Source organism: Phyllosticta citriasiana (genome assembly GCF_038021145.1).
Source record: "Phyllosticta citriasiana strain CBS 120426 chromosome Unknown IWZ02scaffold_17, whole genome shotgun sequence".
In the NCBI taxonomy this organism is placed as follows: domain Eukaryota; kingdom Fungi; phylum Ascomycota; class Dothideomycetes; order Botryosphaeriales; family Phyllostictaceae; genus Phyllosticta; species Phyllosticta citriasiana.
In genome coordinates this window covers 315,100-331,681 of record NW_027117294.1, presented here as the reverse complement: position 1 = coordinate 331,681, position 16,582 = coordinate 315,100, and the positions used below count along the sequence as shown (strand labels likewise).

The 16,582-nt window shown below is 54.3% G+C and overlaps 5 protein-coding genes across 5 annotated transcripts; 2 read left to right on the top strand and 3 right to left on the bottom strand.

The window, feature by feature from the left end:
- The first annotated feature begins 14 nt into the window (after nt 1-14).
- Nucleotides 15-3,559, top strand: IWZ02DRAFT_103462 (uncharacterized protein). Its single transcript, XM_066761286.1, has 5 exons — nt 15-1,054; nt 1,131-2,084; nt 2,216-2,554; nt 2,705-2,853; nt 2,956-3,559. Exons 1-5 carry the CDS (start codon nt 241-243, stop codon nt 3,292-3,294), a joined length of 2,595 nt encoding a protein of 864 aa, XP_066618496.1. The 5' UTR covers nt 15-240; the 3' UTR covers nt 3,295-3,559.
- Nucleotides 3,560-6,363: 2,804 nt separating this feature from the next.
- Nucleotides 6,364-7,373, bottom strand: IWZ02DRAFT_509945 (uncharacterized protein; the record flags this gene model as incomplete). The annotated part of the gene is made up of 1 exon (XM_066770489.1): nt 6,364-7,373. Exon 1 carries the CDS (start codon nt 7,126-7,128, stop codon nt 6,364-6,366), a length of 765 nt encoding a protein of 254 aa, XP_066618495.1. The 5' UTR covers nt 7,129-7,373.
- A 1,624-nt stretch (nt 7,374-8,997) lies between these two features.
- On the bottom strand, nt 8,998-10,286 carry IWZ02DRAFT_509944 (uncharacterized protein; the record flags this gene model as incomplete). The annotated part of the gene is made up of 3 exons (XM_066770488.1): nt 8,998-9,020; nt 9,093-9,705; nt 9,756-10,286. 3 exons carry the CDS (start codon nt 10,284-10,286, stop codon nt 8,998-9,000), a joined length of 1,167 nt encoding a protein of 388 aa, XP_066618494.1.
- Nucleotides 10,287-10,484: 198 nt separating this feature from the next.
- IWZ02DRAFT_463298 (uncharacterized protein) lies at nt 10,485-12,027 on the top strand. The gene is made up of 4 exons (XM_066768344.1): nt 10,485-11,423; nt 11,525-11,747; nt 11,801-11,923; nt 11,981-12,027. The coding sequence occupies exons 1-2, from the start codon at nt 10,815-10,817 to the stop codon at nt 11,624-11,626; spliced, it is 711 nt and encodes a 236-aa protein (XP_066618493.1). The 5' UTR covers nt 10,485-10,814; the 3' UTR covers nt 11,627-11,747; nt 11,801-11,923; nt 11,981-12,027.
- An 81-nt stretch (nt 12,028-12,108) lies between these two features.
- Nucleotides 12,109-16,582, bottom strand: IWZ02DRAFT_485349 (uncharacterized protein). The gene is made up of 2 exons (XM_066769221.1): nt 16,064-16,582; nt 12,109-16,017 (listed from the first exon to the last, which is right to left on the bottom strand). The coding sequence occupies exons 1-2, from the start codon at nt 16,329-16,331 to the stop codon at nt 12,326-12,328; spliced, it is 3,960 nt and encodes a 1,319-aa protein (XP_066618492.1). The 5' UTR covers nt 16,332-16,582; the 3' UTR covers nt 12,109-12,325.

The window sequence follows — 16,582 nt, the reverse complement described above, 5'->3', positions numbered from 1 at the left end:
ACCACTACCAGGATCTACGCCTTCCGTTCCGTTCCCCGCGAGCGGCCCTCTTCCGATAGGCTGCCGCACCACGTTCCTAGTCTCAAGTCAACTACTAGTCGTCCTCTTGCTGCGCCGTCTCTCCCCAACCTCACTCTCGATCCACCCTTGGCTGTACGGAGCTGGCCTCGTCTATCGCCCCCAGAGGATGCTGTAGAATCGCTGCCTCCATCTTCCCTCGCTTCCACCGCATAACCCGCCATGTCCGATACCCCGTGGGGCTCAACCGCAACCCCAAACTCCAGACCAGCTTCGACCATGTCTGCCAAGTCAAAACACTCGACGCGCAAGCCGCCGCCGCCGGAAGATGAGGATACCGAACAAACCCCTCTGCTCGCCCGCGACGAGAGGACCGACGAAGAGGACGACGACGACGACACGATACAACGCCCCACCCGCTCCCAAGCTGCTTGGTCACTGTTGGGCTGCCTCCGACGCGACACCGAGGAACGCAAGACGCGGTGGCCCAGCCTCGTCGCATTATTGATACTATGCCTGCTCGTCATTCTCATCATGGTGGTGGGCTTCTTTGCTCCCGCCGCCGTCGAACAATACGCCAAAGAAGCCGTCGTCTTTGAGCCGACGGGCCTGAGCTTCCAGTCGTTGACGCCCGAAGGCGTATCGGTCCGCGTACAGGGAGACTTCAAGATGGACGCCTCGAGAGTGGATACCAAGTCGGTGCGGGACTTTGGCCGCTTCGGGACGTGGTTGGCGAGAAGTGTGCAGAGCGGCGAGACAAAGGTGCAAGTGGTGCTGCCCGACTACAGCAGCGACGTCGTGGGCTCTGCGATAATACCGCCACTCAGAGTGGACATCAGAAACGGCCACACGACACACGTCGACTTTGTGGCGGATCTCAAGCCGGGCTCTTTTGACAGCGTCCGAGACATGGCCAACGACTGGATGCATGGCCGTCTGAGCAAACTCAAGGTGGAGGGCAATGCGCAGGTGCCTTTGAAATCAGGCATCTTTCCGCTCGGCACTACGTCGATCCAAGAGTTGTTTGTGTTTGGAGGTGAGGTCCACCCTGTTTTGTTTTCGGAGGGGGGAAAGCTAATGCCAGACATTTACTAACAGTGCCTTGGCCACAGGCAATGCAATTCCTTCGGTCCCAGCCTACGAAATAGAGGGGCTCAAGGTTCACGAAAAGATACTGCCAGATGCCCGCAAGGGCGTGGAGGCTCTCGTAAGCCTTTCGGCCGACAATCAGTTTCCTTTGGATCTTACCGTTCCCGCGCTTGGATTTGGAATACTCGTCGCCAATTGCGAACCCGAGGATCCGTACATCATGGTCGCTGATGCCATAACAGATCCTATCTCAATTTCTCCCTATACAAATGTCCTAGTCAATGTCACTGGTGTTGTTAGACAGATCCCAGACGAGCTCATGGAAAATTGCCCTGGAAAGAAAAAGTCGCCCCTAGACTTGTTGATTAATGATTACATTCACGGCGAGGACCCCAAGGTCTACGTCCGAGGATCCGACTCGCCCGACGTCAACACGCCCAGGTGGATCACCGACCTCATGTCCGACATTACTGTTCCTGTTCCATTCCCCCGCGAGCTTCCCCAGAACTTGCTCAAGAATTTTTCGCTTTCCGACGTTCACTTTCGCCTGCCGAGCGTTAGTGCCGACCCCGGGACACCCGAGGCGCAACCGCGTATCGACGCCAAAGTCAAGGCGCTCGTGGGATTGCCCGAGCAGATGAACTTGCCCATCAATGTTGACAAGGTTCGCGCGGACGCCGACATTTTCTACCAAGGCAAGAAGCTCGGATATCTCGATCTCAACAAGTGGCAACCAGCAAATGCCACGCGCGTCCACGGCAAGAATGAAACTGGTCTCTTGGTGCAGTCTGAAGTCAAGAATGCTCCACTCTTCATCACCGACGAGGACCAATTCACCAAAGTCGTTCAGGCGTTGTTATTGGGCAAGGAGAGTTTGGTGTTGAGTGTCAAGGCAGAGGTAGATGTAGAAATGGTAACTGGGCTGGGTTCGTTCAAGATTCAAAAGATTCCGGCCAAGGGCGTCGTGCCAGTCAAACGTGGGTCACTCTAGACTTTTCCTTTCATTCCGCCGTCACGAATCTCTTTTCTATCCTTTTTCTCCGTAGAAGCCTAGAATACAACAGACGTCATTGTTCAACCACACATCTGACATTCTTTGCCGCGACAGCTATCGGTTCCGGCGGCGGCGGCAGCGGTCACAGTCCGTTCTCCCATCTCTCGCCACAGATCGGCAACCTAAGCATCGTCGAGACGACGCCCGACTCGATCCGCATGACGGCGCACGTCAACTTCACCAACCCGACCAAATACTCGGCCGACGTTCCCTACGCCGACATCTTCATCCTGACTAATGGCACCGTCATGGGGCACGTCACGGCGCATGACTTGGCTATCGGACCGGGCAACAACACGAATATCCTGGTTGAGGCGGTGTGGGATCCGGCGGGCATGAGTGGCGGCGACGGAAAGGCTGTCGGGAGGGAGTTGTTGTCGCAGTGGCTGTCAGGTACGTTGTGATTCTGTCGATCTCCCGTCCATCCATCAACACATGCCCTGCGTCCGGGGTTGGGCGGCGTCATGGTCATGCTGTGTTATGTGACAGGTCACATGTGTAGGTTGAATTTGATGGTGTGCTGATGTTGTGCTGTGTGGACAGGCTGGAACACAACGCTCGAGCTCAAAACCCACAACGCGACGATACCGGCGCTGCCGTCGCTAGGCTACGCCCTGTCGCCCATGGGCGTCAAGCTGGCGACGCCGAAGCTGGGTGGTGACGATGGCCCGCATTTCATCAGGGGCGCGACGGTACGTCTATCTTGTCTCCCTTCCTGCACCTAACCCTCCTGCTCCCCCTCCCCCTCGAAACCCCCCCTCTCCGTCACTCACTCACTCACTCAACCCCACCAGATGCACCTCCTCTCCTCAACCGCAATCTTCACCCTCGCCTCCCCTCTCCGCGCCACAACACTCTACGTAACCTACCTCAACGCGACCGCCCTGTACCACACCAACCCCGTCGGCCGCATCGAATACGACCTCCCCTTCGCCGTGCCCCCTGGGCTCTCCGAATCCCCCCGTTTGCCCGTCGCTTGGAGTCTCGGCAGCGTCGGCTACGAGGCCGTCCGCAAGGCGCTCGGTGGCCAGTTGCGCCTTAATGCGAGCGCTGATGTCGGGCTGAAGGTTGGCCGCTGGCAGGAGCGCGTGTGGTTTGTGGGGCACGGGTTGGGTGCGAGTGTGAGGTTGTAGGCAGGCTCAGGGGGAAGGAAGAGGGGGGTTTTGGTGGCTGGGGGTGGTCGTTTTGGCCGCGTTTTCTTTGTTCAGTGATGATGTCTTGGAGCTGCCGATGCCATGTCATGCTTTTCTCTTTCGGCCTACTCTGTTTCTTGACGCGGTAGGTGGCTGGGTGGGCGGACGGGTCGATCGGTCAGCCAGTCCTTCTTTTGCGCTGTTGCTCGGCATTGCTAGAGTCCATTTGTCTGTTTTTCAGTGCATGCGCGCCTTCATCCATGCTTTGGTTATTGCCTGCCTGGCTTGCACGCGCCGACTCGACTTGGCTTTCGCGTTTGAGTGAGAGTCTATGTAATGTCTCGAGTCGTTTTTCCGCGTGGCACTAGTGGAATTCAAGTAAAGCATTTGAGCTAGACTGACTGTGCCGTGTGGAATGGCAACGTCTCTCTCGACCTTCTGTCTTCTACACAAGAAGACTGTCTTGTCCACGAGTGAAATCCAGTCTGCGAAACTACCGGCAGGCAGCTGTGCCTAAACCGCTACTTTCTCACAAAGCGCCTTCCCTTGCAACTACAAACCAAAACCACCATCTACCCACCGCCCACACCTCCACCCTACGGCCCAGGCACCGCCCCAATCTCCTCCAAACGTCTCCATCTCGCTTCCAAACACCGACACGTCGTCTCCAAAGCCATGCGACGCCTCTGCTCCTTCTCCAGCTCAGCATACAAAGTCCGAATTTTTCCAATCGCCTCCTTCCACATCGTGCCGTCGACAAAGCTGTGGTAATCGTGCGGGTCTTTGCTGTAATCCAAGGGCAGAAAGGGTTCGTGCGAGGGGTTTTCGAGTAGGAATTTGAGGGTGATGTGTGTCAGTAAGAGCGAGCCGTGGAGCCAGCCAGCGTGCGTGGCGCTTGGCTTTGTGGAGTGCGGATCTGACGTCTGAGAGCGTCTCTGGAGGGTCGTCGGCGGCGTGATCATGTGCATTACCACTGCCTTCGCTGGGCTTGTTGCTAGTGCTTCTGGGCGGTGTTTGTGTGATTGGGGTGTCAGCACCGCTGTACTCGTTTTTGCCGCTGTTAATTGGAGCTTCTTCCATTGCGACGTTGCAGTATGCTTTCTCCCCTGGCTACCTGACCTGGCGAAATTCATGTCGAATTAAATACATGCACTTTGATTCGTCGCTCGCCGGTCTCGCGAATCCGATGTTTCCGGTGGGTAATGCTTTGGTCTGATTCCACACCCTCGTCTCCGCCAGGCTCTCAACAAATCCAGGCATCACTGTGGTTGTGATAGGGCAACATTCAGTTGCTTGCGGGGCTGATGCATGAATAATGAGGCGGAATCAGCCGAAGAAGGCGTCTGACACGTTTTCTGCGAATAAATTGTAAAAGGACGGAGCTCTGTACAGGTACAAGCTGTCTCTAACAAGTCATCCAGCGAGGTTTGTCTTTGTACAAAACTCCAGAAGCCAACGTAACACAAAGCAGGGCTTATATGCGCTTATTGTGCTGATAAATCCTCACATGGACACACATCAATGTCTTGGAGCGAGCCTTGCGCCATCGCTGATAATGGCTTGACTTTGGCGTCTGCAGCACTTTGAACGAGGCTGACAGGGCTTTCCCGCTCGCCCTAGAGCTTCCAACTTCGTTAAGATGCACGTCATCTGCGAAGCAATCAGAACCCGTTTTTTCTCATCCAATAGCATGTATGCACATCAGGTCGGCCATGGCGGAAACGGCACATTAAAGACCGCTCCAGCCGTCAACACCGTTTCCTCCTTGACCAAGTATTCTCCATTCTCAAGAGACCAATCATCTTCAAGTTGTTCCAAACTCTCTTCAATCATACCGTCAAATGACGGTGCCGTTGTCGGTCATACCGACAACTGACGCTGCATCCACGAACCACAGACTGGATGACAGATACACAGACACAGACAGCCTGTTACAGCCGAAAGAATTGGAGATTTAGAATTCCACGGTTCCATCGAAAGGTGCGCATATGATCCAGTCCAAAGGCAGAATGTGATGGTGGAAGTACTGGAAAAAAAATTGGGAAGCCCCGCAAGCATGAGAGCGCCATGATTGCAAAACGCTGGAGATGGCCGCATCGGCGCTCTCATGTTTCCGTGAAGAGAGGTAATGCGCCAGTCCAGCATCGCGATCAAGCTCATCAGAATCTTGTAGATAAAAAGCTGATCACTCTTGCGCAATAGAGGAGATTCATTTCACACGAGCAGCCACCGCAAACAGCGTGGCTTCACTTGCGAGACCTGCCTGGGTCGCAACCAAACGCGATTAGCGCGCTTGTCGGCAATCAAGACGGACGACGAAGTCAACTTCATTTCGCCCAACCTGATGGAGTTGTCCGGCTTGAGAGCGATGTGGAGCCACCACGAGGTGCATGGGCCCTTTACGATCAACGTGTGGAAGGTGTTCACTCAGGGCTTCGTGAACCTGACTTGGTCGTCTGAAAATTCATACCAAACCCGTGCCACTCGCTTCCTTATTGTCCAAAATGAAAACTTTGCTTTCGACATTGCGTTGTCGGAAGATTATGCTGAAGAGAATGATATAGCTCCGAATTGAGGCGCCCGTAAGTCTGTGCCCCCTTGCCCCCCTGACTAGCTTTGATACTGACCGTCCAAGTATGCGTACGATGTACGACTGTTTCGATGGAAAATAATCAATATCTCTCCTGAAGGGATCGGTACGCATGGAAGGAAACAACGACCATCACTCGTTAAGGATGGTTGCTGTGGATGCTCGGATACAACATTGGGGCTTTTGCCCCAATGTAAGTTCTTTGTCGTTCTCCGTTCAGCATATATATTCATTGGCGCGAAATCCTACTTTATCTTTTTGGACATTCCACAAGCTTCTTACGACACGCTGCGGATTGCGCGGACAAACCCACGCATTCAACATGAGCTAACCAGACCCACCCCGAATGAGGGTTCCGGGAACCGGCGAGTCATCACTTAGGGCCTGAATTCGATGTGTGACAAATTGACCCTGGATCAGCGTTTGCAGAGACAATTTTGCCTCCATAGGGAGCGTCGAGAGAAATGGTAGGCTCTGGGCTATACGCATTCAAAAAGCGTTCGTTTTCTACCACAGTTGTCAATCAGAAGCCGCCGTTTGCTGGCATAGCTGTACCTCGGAAATTTTCGTCTCAAGAAGAAGGATGCGTTGCAATAGCGAACAGCGCCTGCACCCAAGTAAGTATTCCCGCTGGACCTCAATCTTCCATGAAACCATAATGGCTGCACATCGCAGCACGAACAATCCAGATGCCCCAAATTTTCATCGAGCCATTCCCGGGCAAGGTTGGAAAGCCAATCCAAATACCAAAACCCAAGGAGTGTGTATATAAAAGCACGTTCACGGTTCTTCGTATAAGCTGATGTGGCTTCAAGACAGACGCACAAGTCCGCTGATCGGACGCAGAGAGAGACAGTCTGCCCATAATGAGCACACTTCGCGACCCCACACTGCGCGCAGTCATTCGAATGAGTTCCCAATGCGTGCCCGGCATCGTTTTGAATCTGCTTGTATCGGTCTCGTCTTTCTTTTTGAATGCGTCGTGCTTCCTCGCGGAACTCTCCTAAAGACGGCACGTCATCACATGAAATGGGGGAAGCCGCAATCGCGGCAAACGTACTTCCGACGGCGTGATGGCGGAGTATGAAGCCGCCCTGGTTCATGCCGTCGAGGGCGTAAAAGTCATCAAACATGTCACGCAGTGCGAGGCCCTCGTCCTGGATCGTGCAAAGGACTATGACGAGGTCGAAATCGGCGTCTTCGTCGACGACGAGGAAGTTGCATCGATACGTTCGCCGCTTCATGGAGATCTGTTGGCCGGCATGTGGAGTGCCATCGCTCCAGAATTTTAATCGACGCAGCCGACAATGCTTCTTCCGGCACAGTCATCAGGATCTCGGGCAGAGCTTTGACGCGACTGCGGTCAAAATTGATGCGGGTCAGGTAAGATTGACGGGCGAAGTTGCGAGCTCAGTCAGGCTTGAAGCGGGCAGTGGCAGCATGTTTGCCCTTGTGGCCACCGTCGGGAGAAGGGTCAAGAACTTGGAGCGTCCGCTGCCACAAATCTGACCTTTTCTAGTTACACATCTATGTTACCTGGTATCCAACAACGGCTGTTTTTTTGCTCAAAGTCAATGGTTGAATGAGACAGACCTGAGATTTTCTGGCCCTGAACCCCTGGACGGGTCTGATGACGGCTTTGAAGCGCTTCCACCTAGATTTCCTCACAGGCGTCTGGAACAGCTCAAGACAGCCTCACATCACGGCCACGAAAAGACGTCAGCATACATACTGATGTCCCGACTGCCTCCACAAGACTTGGGAGAGCGTCTGGGCAAGGCTGGCGTGGCGACGGTGGCTGTGTGTTGTCACCGCATCGTCTTTTCCTCTGAGTGAGCGGGGCCATAGTTAAGCAGGAGAGACACTTAACATAGAGGCAGCCCCTGCTCCTTTGCGTAATGACGTTGGTCTCACTCGCCTCGGCGGATCCATTATATCGTGAAGAAAGATCGAACGCCCAGCAGCGGCTCCACCGGGCCGGGGAACAAGGCTCAAGGTCGTGGGTAAATTCTATTCGTCAGTACCACTCATACTCATGGGCGACCTGAAATAATGCATACTGCACTACTGCGCGTCAGGATGGCGTACAGCAGCGGGGAACCAATCTCTGAGCCCAATCGAGCCTTGGAAACAATCCGTGGTCTTTCTTCATGCACGAGAGCCCGCCCAGATAGCGACACCAGGCAGAATAAGCGAGGCGTGCCCGAACAATAGCGGGTTTGGTGAGAAGACGCACAGATCAAACCTTTGTTCCTCGTGTAGGCGATGAGGCACAGCCCCGAGGCAGAGATCAAAACCTGATTTCTAAACGCTTGATGCTTGAAACTGCTGGTGAGTTCCCAGAACCGGCGATTTCATTGTACATTACACCTATCAGGGCCTTCTAAAGTGAGGCTCCTTTTGTGTGGTCCAATGAAATCGGTCTTGCGTAATGTCGAAGTGTTTACAGTCAACATCTTGGTATTTGACGAAGGCTGAAGACTGAGAATGCACGCAAGCTTCTTGAGTAGTGAAGTTTCACCTATTGCTGCAATCAGTCTGCTTCCTTCTGGTTGTTCGCATGGCCCTCTCCATTCTTGTCAATCTGTGGTGGAGCTCATCAATGACTGTAAGTATTGAAAAGAGAGGAATTTTTGGGCGGCAGCAGCGGCAGGCCAGCGGGCAGGCTTGCAGAATTCTTTGAAAGAGCCGCACAGAAGGCAACTTTGTCGTATCATTGGATCGTGATTGCAATACTCTCATGGCTACAGTGTCCGGTTTCACACAAGCGACAACAGGGGAAGCCAGGAGCAAGCGAGCGTGAGGCGACTACCCCACATCATCATCTGCAGCCCAAAGTCTTGCTCGGCTGGGCTCCGATGGACACCTGGAGACTCGATCGAGAAAAATTGCATGCAAAATCTGGAGTTACCGGTGCTGTCCTAACGCCCCTGCGAGGCCGCAATCGAAAGCAAGACCGATCCTAGCTGACCATCTCCGATTGAGAAGCCCTCCGCCAATGTCGCCGGCTTTTTTTCAAGTCTTCTACTCTTCTGGTTCCTGCTCAAGCTAATGTCGTTGCTTTGTGTCCGATTTTAGCCTTGCCAAGTCAGACTTGAATAAAAGAGGAGTCCTCAACGCTTGTGGATCTTCGTCGCTGCACATATCGTTAGTCTAAAACTTTGGTTTCTCAGGTATTTACTCTCTCAGGATTTCCTGTCCTGCATACCTGGGATCTTCACAGTTACTCCCTGCCTCTTCCTCTTGCGAGTGACTCCGTCATCGTTGTCTCCAGGGCTTTTCTCATCTTCAATCTCCACATCGTTGTCTCCAGTGTTGTCAATGTTCTTAGCAGTTGGAAGCCACGATGGCTTCGAACGGGATGCGCGCGCCGTGGAAGTACCAGCGTTTTTGGCGTTGCCAGCCTTCTTGATAGCCTCCAGACGAGAGATGTGCTCCTCGACCTCATCCACCTCCTTGTCTTCGGCACGCGACTTGATATACTCATCGGCTGTCATGGGCTCCTCAGAAGGATCGAACGAGGAACAGTTGCAATGCTGCTTCTCATCATTGTAGATGCAGTTGGCGCAGGCGCCACCGAAGAAACCGGGGACAGCGCGACAGCCGACAAAAGGACGACCCAAGGAACCAGCATTGCAGCAACGGTCACAGGGAGTCTTTTGACGTAGGCCAGCCAGCTGAAGAATCAAACCAGAGCCTCCAGAGGGACGATGGAGGATGTCGATGGCCTCGCATTTTCCAGTCATCAAGATCGCGGTACGGCCGTGAGGGAGGTCATCCACCTGCTGACGAACATGACGAATGCGGTTTCCACCGGCAGCCTGCGTCGAATCAGCAAATCGCCCAGACAAGGCTACTATGGGGAATGTACATTGCGAAGGCGCTCCCTCAGCTCGTCTTCCTGAACGATGAAGGCAGAAGCAGGAATAGGCGGCAGGTGACGCTCCCTGTCTTCTTGTTCCTTAGGCTGAGTAGCCATCTCAGGCTTCTGGTGTGGGCTAGGTCGACTGCGCAGGCTGTAACGCGTGTCAGTACGAGAAGCCATCGAGGCAGCATTGATTTCGAGGTCGTGGCGTGCATCCGGAAGAGAAGCTTTCGAGGTCTCTTGCCTGCGACGCGTGTCGGAACGAGAAGTAGTAGAGGCTACAGGATCGGTCTCTTGTTCATGGAGCCTTTCCATAACAGAATCGACGGGGGTCGCAGGGTCGTTTCGTTGCTCGAAACTGTAATCGATTTTAGCCTTCGCCAGCTTGTAGTTCTTGCGCAAGATCTCCTGTTGGAGCCTCTTGATGACGTTCATGGCCTTGCTGAAGCGGTCTTTGGACACGTAATCTCCCGTCTCTGTGCCAGCGAGAAGCTCTTCGACTTCAGCCTGCATCGTTCCATCCTTGAGAGAATCCATTGGCGACTGAGGAGTAGCGGAAGGTAGTTCCTGGCGCTGGCGGGCGTTGAAACGACGGGAGAGGGCGCAACTCTCAGCGGAAATGCAGGTAGACAAGAAGCGGTTGAGGTCTTATGGTGGACGGGAAAGAAGGCCCCGCGACGCCCTTCCCCGAACGGAAAGTTGGTAAATTTGGTTAGGCGACGTTCTCGGCGCAGTACCACTTCACGTTCCCGGCGCAGTGCCAAAGAGCAACACGGGAACGCCGAGAAGTCGGGGAACGTCACTAAGTGAATGGCGATGACATTTTGATATCCACTTGAACAGGCAATGCGGCAGGACTCAGCTCTAGTGCCGACACAAGCCATTGCGGCCATCGCTCTACAACACTTAACGCTCTCCTTCTCACACTCCTGACACTGCCAACACGCGTTACTTCACCCACGAAAACGCAGCCGCGTGAGCGAGAAGCCTGAGATTGAGCAGTGGGCCACCGAAACAGCCTTGACTGTCGAAGAACTGGCCAAAGTAAAGACAACAGCCTCAGCCATGGCGGCGCCGGCCGAAAAATCGCAAACGGGCACCAGCGAGCCAGAGGAGACTCCGGATGCCCAGAACACGAGAGTCCAGAAGCGATGGCGGATGAAACTCGAAGAGTCATTGAGACAGCAGTACCATAAGCAGCTCGAAGAGGCGGATGAGAAGCTCAAGAGAGGGTATGAAGCCAGGCTAGAGCAGGAAAGGACAAAGGTCCGAGAGGACGAGGAGCAGAAGTTCAATTTTCGCTTCCACGGGGAATTTACCAAATACCAACGCGACTTCGTGGACGGCGAACGCCAGAAGAACGGCAAGGCACTTGACCATCTCAAGGCTCGGTGGAAGGATGGCCCCCAAGTAAACGCGGAACTCTGCGTGGAGCAGGACTCTCATAAGCAGCTCAAGCGCAAGTACAACGATCTTGAAGCTCAGTTGGATGCCGAGCGCGCAACCAAGAAACAAATGAGAGACAACTCGGCCAAGGATAAAGAGCTTATCAACAAGCTGCTCCAGGAGTTGCAGAAGAAAGAGGACTGGATTGAAGCGACGGACTCTCCCATGGACGAAGCCTGGAGCGACCTATATGATATCAAGAACGCGGAGCTGGACCACGTGCGCGAGCTACTCAGGCAACAGAGGATCAGCGGAGGAGAAAAATCTAGGGAGGCCAAGATGTGGAAAGCGAAAGCGGAAGCGCTGCAACACGAGATCAGAGAACTCACTGTCAAGAAGGCGCTACCAACTCCGGACAACAACAAGAAAGCGGATTTGAGATCGATGCGTCTCGAGTGGGATGGAATTGGAACTCCCCGCTTGGTCCCTAGAAGCGCCCAAGACCAAGCCACAGAGTAAACCTGGTAGCAAAGGATGCAACACTATGCCATTTCGACCACGATGGCGTTGCAAAATTGTCCCAGGTTGCCCATGCCTTCGGGGCGCGGGTGCCTACCTGCTGCTCAATAAGTCGACCAAAAGCCTTGCCAAAAAAATTAGCTCACCGATTTGCTCAACGACCGCGAGTACTTCAACTCCAAGGTACTACGCCTGGCCTTCAATACAATCCGTGGGCTTCAGAGGACAGGAAATAGAGCGCACGGTGCCCCCTGGTTAAGGTATCGAGCCTTAATGCTTCGGATTAGCTGGTACACAAGAGAAATGTCCAGGGAAGAATAGCTTACTTGCGCTGGCAAGAGCGCAAACGGGAACACTGAACCCCATCAGCCAGACCTGCACGAGCACTGCAAACTCGCCCGGCAGACGGAGGAGGGAAAGATGTAGCAAAAGACAAACCAGCACAGTAGATAAGCAATCACAAGAACGTCTCAAATTCGAGTTTGTTTTTCTGTCACCGGTAGCGTAGCCTCGAAACCTCAAACCCATCGAACGTAACCTCTTCATGCGACGCGGACTTACTGACCCCTTCAAAAAAGACGTAACCACCGGATCAAAGGAGAGCCACCGGACCTCCCTGTCAGCTACGGCAGCCTTGCCAACACCGGAAAGGACGAAAAGCGAAGGAAATGCTATGCAGCATTTTTAACACGCGACGCACCGCCTCTGCCTCTGCCTCTGCCTCTGCCTCTACCTAGACCCCGGCCTTGGCCGCGCGCACCACCTCTGCCACCTCTTGCGCTCGACTTCGCGGCTGGCGACGATTTGGGCCTCGCCGGGATGTCTTCACCGTCGTCATCAACGCCATCGCTCTCGCTACTCCCGTTTGTTGCCGCAGGCTGCGCAGGTCGGGCCGGAATGTCCTCGCCATAGTCCTCGCTTTCGGTGTCGGGGTATTGGACGGTGGTCTTGAGCATGGAGGCTGGCTTGTTGACGGGAGTAAAGCCGCTCGAGGGAGTCTCGGTCCGCGGTGCCGGGGCGGGCGACGATGCAGCTGAATTCTTCGACGTAGTGCTCTTTGAAGTCGGGCCAGAGACAATCTTGACTTTCTTGCCGTTTAGGCGGTCCATGATGCTAACCTTGTGCGAGGGCGGGGGAGCTGTCCTGGTAGCCTCAGGAGACAATGAAGACTCCACCTCACTGTCCTCAGTGATGCCGGCAGCTTGCATTTTTGCGCGGAGATTTTCCTCGGCCTGCTTCTTAAGCTCTTGCTCGCGCATGGCCGCCTCTGCAAGACGGCGCACCCTCTGGGCCTCGGTCTCCTTATTCTCCACAGGCTTTGCCTGAGCTTGCGGACGGAACATGGGTGCCACAGGGGCCATGGGAGCAGTCTTTGGGAGTTCAGATGCCTCGCCGTTCTCGGCCTCAGAGTCTTGGCCATCGTCGCTACTCATGTTGATTGACATGTTACCGGTGCTCGCCCGCGCTGGCTTGGTGCCCGGGGGACGAACCTGGGCTCCGTTGGTGGTTGGGTGCTCGCCCACGGTTCTTCGACGTCGCGTGCCATCGCGCCAGTTGTCCGGTAGTTCCACAAGTTCATCGTCACCTCGCACACGCGCGCGTCGGTTGCGTTGCCGTGGCGCATAGTAGTCGTCGTCGTCCTCCTCTTCCTCTTCGTCGCCAGAGCCAATGTCAATCTCCTCGTATCTTGTCTTTTTCTTGCCTGACTTTGATCGACGACGACTGTCATAGTCGTCATCGTCTTCGAGGGCGATCCGAGCCTTGTTCGAATTCTTCAGCTTTGTGGCGGTTGTAGTGGTAGGCTGCTTTCTCTTGTCTGCAACATCGGACTGCAGAATAGCAACATCGGACGCCCCATTTTCGCCCGCACCAGCGGGTCGTGAACGCTGGCGGCGCCGTTCCTCCAACTCTTTCTGCTTGAATTCTTGAAGTCTCTCTGAGGGCAGGCGCAGGGTCACAATTTGTTGACGTCCTTTCATTCTGCCAAGCAAGTGGATGAATCGGCCTTCTTTTCTTGCTTGTTCAAGCCTCTTCTTTTCCATTTGCTTGAGATATTGCTTTGTCGCGTCATTGACAGGTTGCTTCGCCTTCTTGTCTCCCTTGCTAGTCTTTTGCCGTTTTGCAGTCAGCTTGATTGGGTCATCGCCGTCATGGTGTCGCTTGCGTGGCAAGTCGGGGAAACCGTCATCTTCAGCGTCGGCATAGCCATTCATGCCCATGTACTCGTCTTGATACTGTACAGATTGAGGCACATTGAGCGTATCGCAATCGCCGTCCCCTTGCGACATGAATGGGGGGGACTCGATACCATTAGCCCTCGCGTCATCCAGCATTTGGGACGGGCCAGGCAAAGCTTGGCTCGCCGACGGACCAGATCTCAGGGCTGGATCCAAAAAGCTTTCGTCGTCATTGGCATATACCACTTGAGTGGGCTCCTCCAGCTCCTCGTGCTCATCTGCGAGACGCTGATCCTGATTTAGCTTGTCGAGATCCGCTTCTGCTCTTCTCCGTTCTAGTCTTGCTTCATCCTCGTCTCGAATCCAGTTGAGATTCGAAACAGAAAAGTCGACAAGAGCCTCAGTGCTTCGAGCATCTGCAACCTTCTTGGTGTCATGGCCCAAGAGCGTTCCTTTCGGCTCGTATGGTCTCTGCCGTGGGTCTCTCCTGCACGCTCCAGTGTTGCACACCTTTTGACAATGTGGGCATTGCCATCGCGGATTCTCCATAACGGTTTGGGGCATCAAGTCGTGCGCCCGGAACAGCGCGCCATAGCAAAACCATAAGTCGCAGGTGGTGCACTTGGCCATTTTCCATTTTGGATGACGGTTCAAACACACGTGACACGATGCAGTCTTTGCCAAATACGCCTTTGACTTTTTCTTGGCTGTCTTGCGGACCGTGCCGTCGTCGTTGACAGTGATTTCCTCGTCCGACTTGTCTTCGTCATCCTTCGGGTTAGGACCGTTGGGGTCTACCCACGGCCTCGTTCTCAACTGCTCTTGACATATTTGCGCCAACGTCTTCTTTTGCAACGAGCGTCGTTCTTCGGACAATGGAAGTGGCGTCGTCTCCGTCAGGCGACCATTTTCGATTTCAAGGACTTGCTGACGCCACTCTTCATATTTGAAGAGAAGGTCTTTCCATCGCCATTGCTCGACCCACTTGAGATCTGAAATACAATAACAGCTCCGACCCATGACATAGCAGTCCATACAGATGTCGTAGGGTTCTTCGATTTCAGTGCCCAATCCGTGGACGCAGGACTTGCAAGTCAAGAAGCGATTGAAGATGTTGCCTCTGCAGTACGCGCAGGTGACAAATGACTCGAAGGGCATGAACTCGGGATGTTCCCTCGGCAAGTCTGGCGAGAACATTTCCGAAAGCAAGATGTTTTTGTACAGCTGCAGGAGCCGTTTGAAATCGCGCTTGACTTGCTTTACCTTGGTGCTCCGATGCAATTCTTCGAACTGCTGGGGGTTGGCCTCGCTCTGCGTCTTGGCTTGCTTGAGTAGTGCCGAGTACTTTAGCAGGGTGTAGTAGACGATGGCCTTGTTCTTGTACTGCTCATCTCGGCACACCATGCGGGCGTTGGGCAATGCTTCATCAAAGGCCATCTCCAAGGTCTCGACGGTCGTCCTGTTCCACGCGACCTTCATTGTGCGCGTCCCGCGGTTCCAAACTTGATGTGGGGCGAGCGGAGGGATGAGGATGAAATCGCCAGGCTTCTGTTCGTGTATATACGTCTTGAACGGGGCGCGTTTCCATGCCGCAACCTGTGCAAAATGCTTTTCAACTTCAATATCATGGCCCAACACTGAGAGCCAGTACTCGGCAACCGTGTGTCGGTCCTTCGTCTCCGTCATGAACCAGATCGAGGACCCCGGCCTTTCCGGCTTTCCATCCTCACCGACGGTCCCGGAGGCGTTGACCATGATATTTTGACCGAGAGAGGCACACATTTCCTTGTGGGCGGGCGTGTAGGTTCCCTCGTGACCAATGTAGCACATGAGGTTTTCCGCCCTCATCTCTTCAGGCAGACTACTCATCAAGTCGCCTGCACGCGCAATTCCGCGGCCCTTTTTCCTACCCTTCGCACTGGTGCCTTCATCAACGGCACCTGGGCCGCCAACTTCACCGATGGTTTCGTTGAGGTAGAAGACACCGCCCGGAATGTATTCTTTCAGCTTTTCTTGCCAGACCTTGGGGCAATCAATATCCTTGAGGTAAACGCGCTGGCGACTCTTGTCCTTGTAGTTGTCTCGTCTCTCAAAGTATTGGTTGGTGAGACGGGGCATGTTACTCAGGTAGTGACTGATCGTAAGAGGGATATCCTCTTGTTTGGTGATGTCGCGCGCATTCTCAACTAGTCAGAGTCAGAATGGCGCACGGCACAGAGTGCACGAACTTACCTTTCTTGCCACAGTTGGAGTCCAACCAGCCCGGAGTAAACGTCCATGGGTCCAAAATCTGGTCAAAGCCTTCGATCACGAGCGGCCTGCCCCCACCCACAACGTAGACGAGCACGAGCTTCTCGAATTGGTCGATTCCCTGCTTCTGAATCTCCTCGACACTGATGGATGTGACGAATTCAAAGTTCTCAGTGTTTTCGACGACTTCGCGGACGTCGAAGTCGGGAGGGATCGGCTCAAAAGTCGCGCGGGGGCGCTGCGCAGGCATGGTAGAGAGGAAGCGGTTGAGGTGAGCTGGAGAAGATCAAAGCTTCGTTCGCAACGCGCGGGTCCAAGCTTTCATGATTGAGAGGGTCTTTGCGGAGTGAAGTTGTGTCGCGTGGAAGGAGCGAAGATGAGCGCAGAGGACAGTTTCCGAGGAATCCGGTGGGGTTGTGAGAAAGGACGAAGAGCAGAGAGATAGTCGGTAGTGGACGCGGCCGGCTGGTGGTCGCATCAACCTACGTTCCGCGTGCAAGG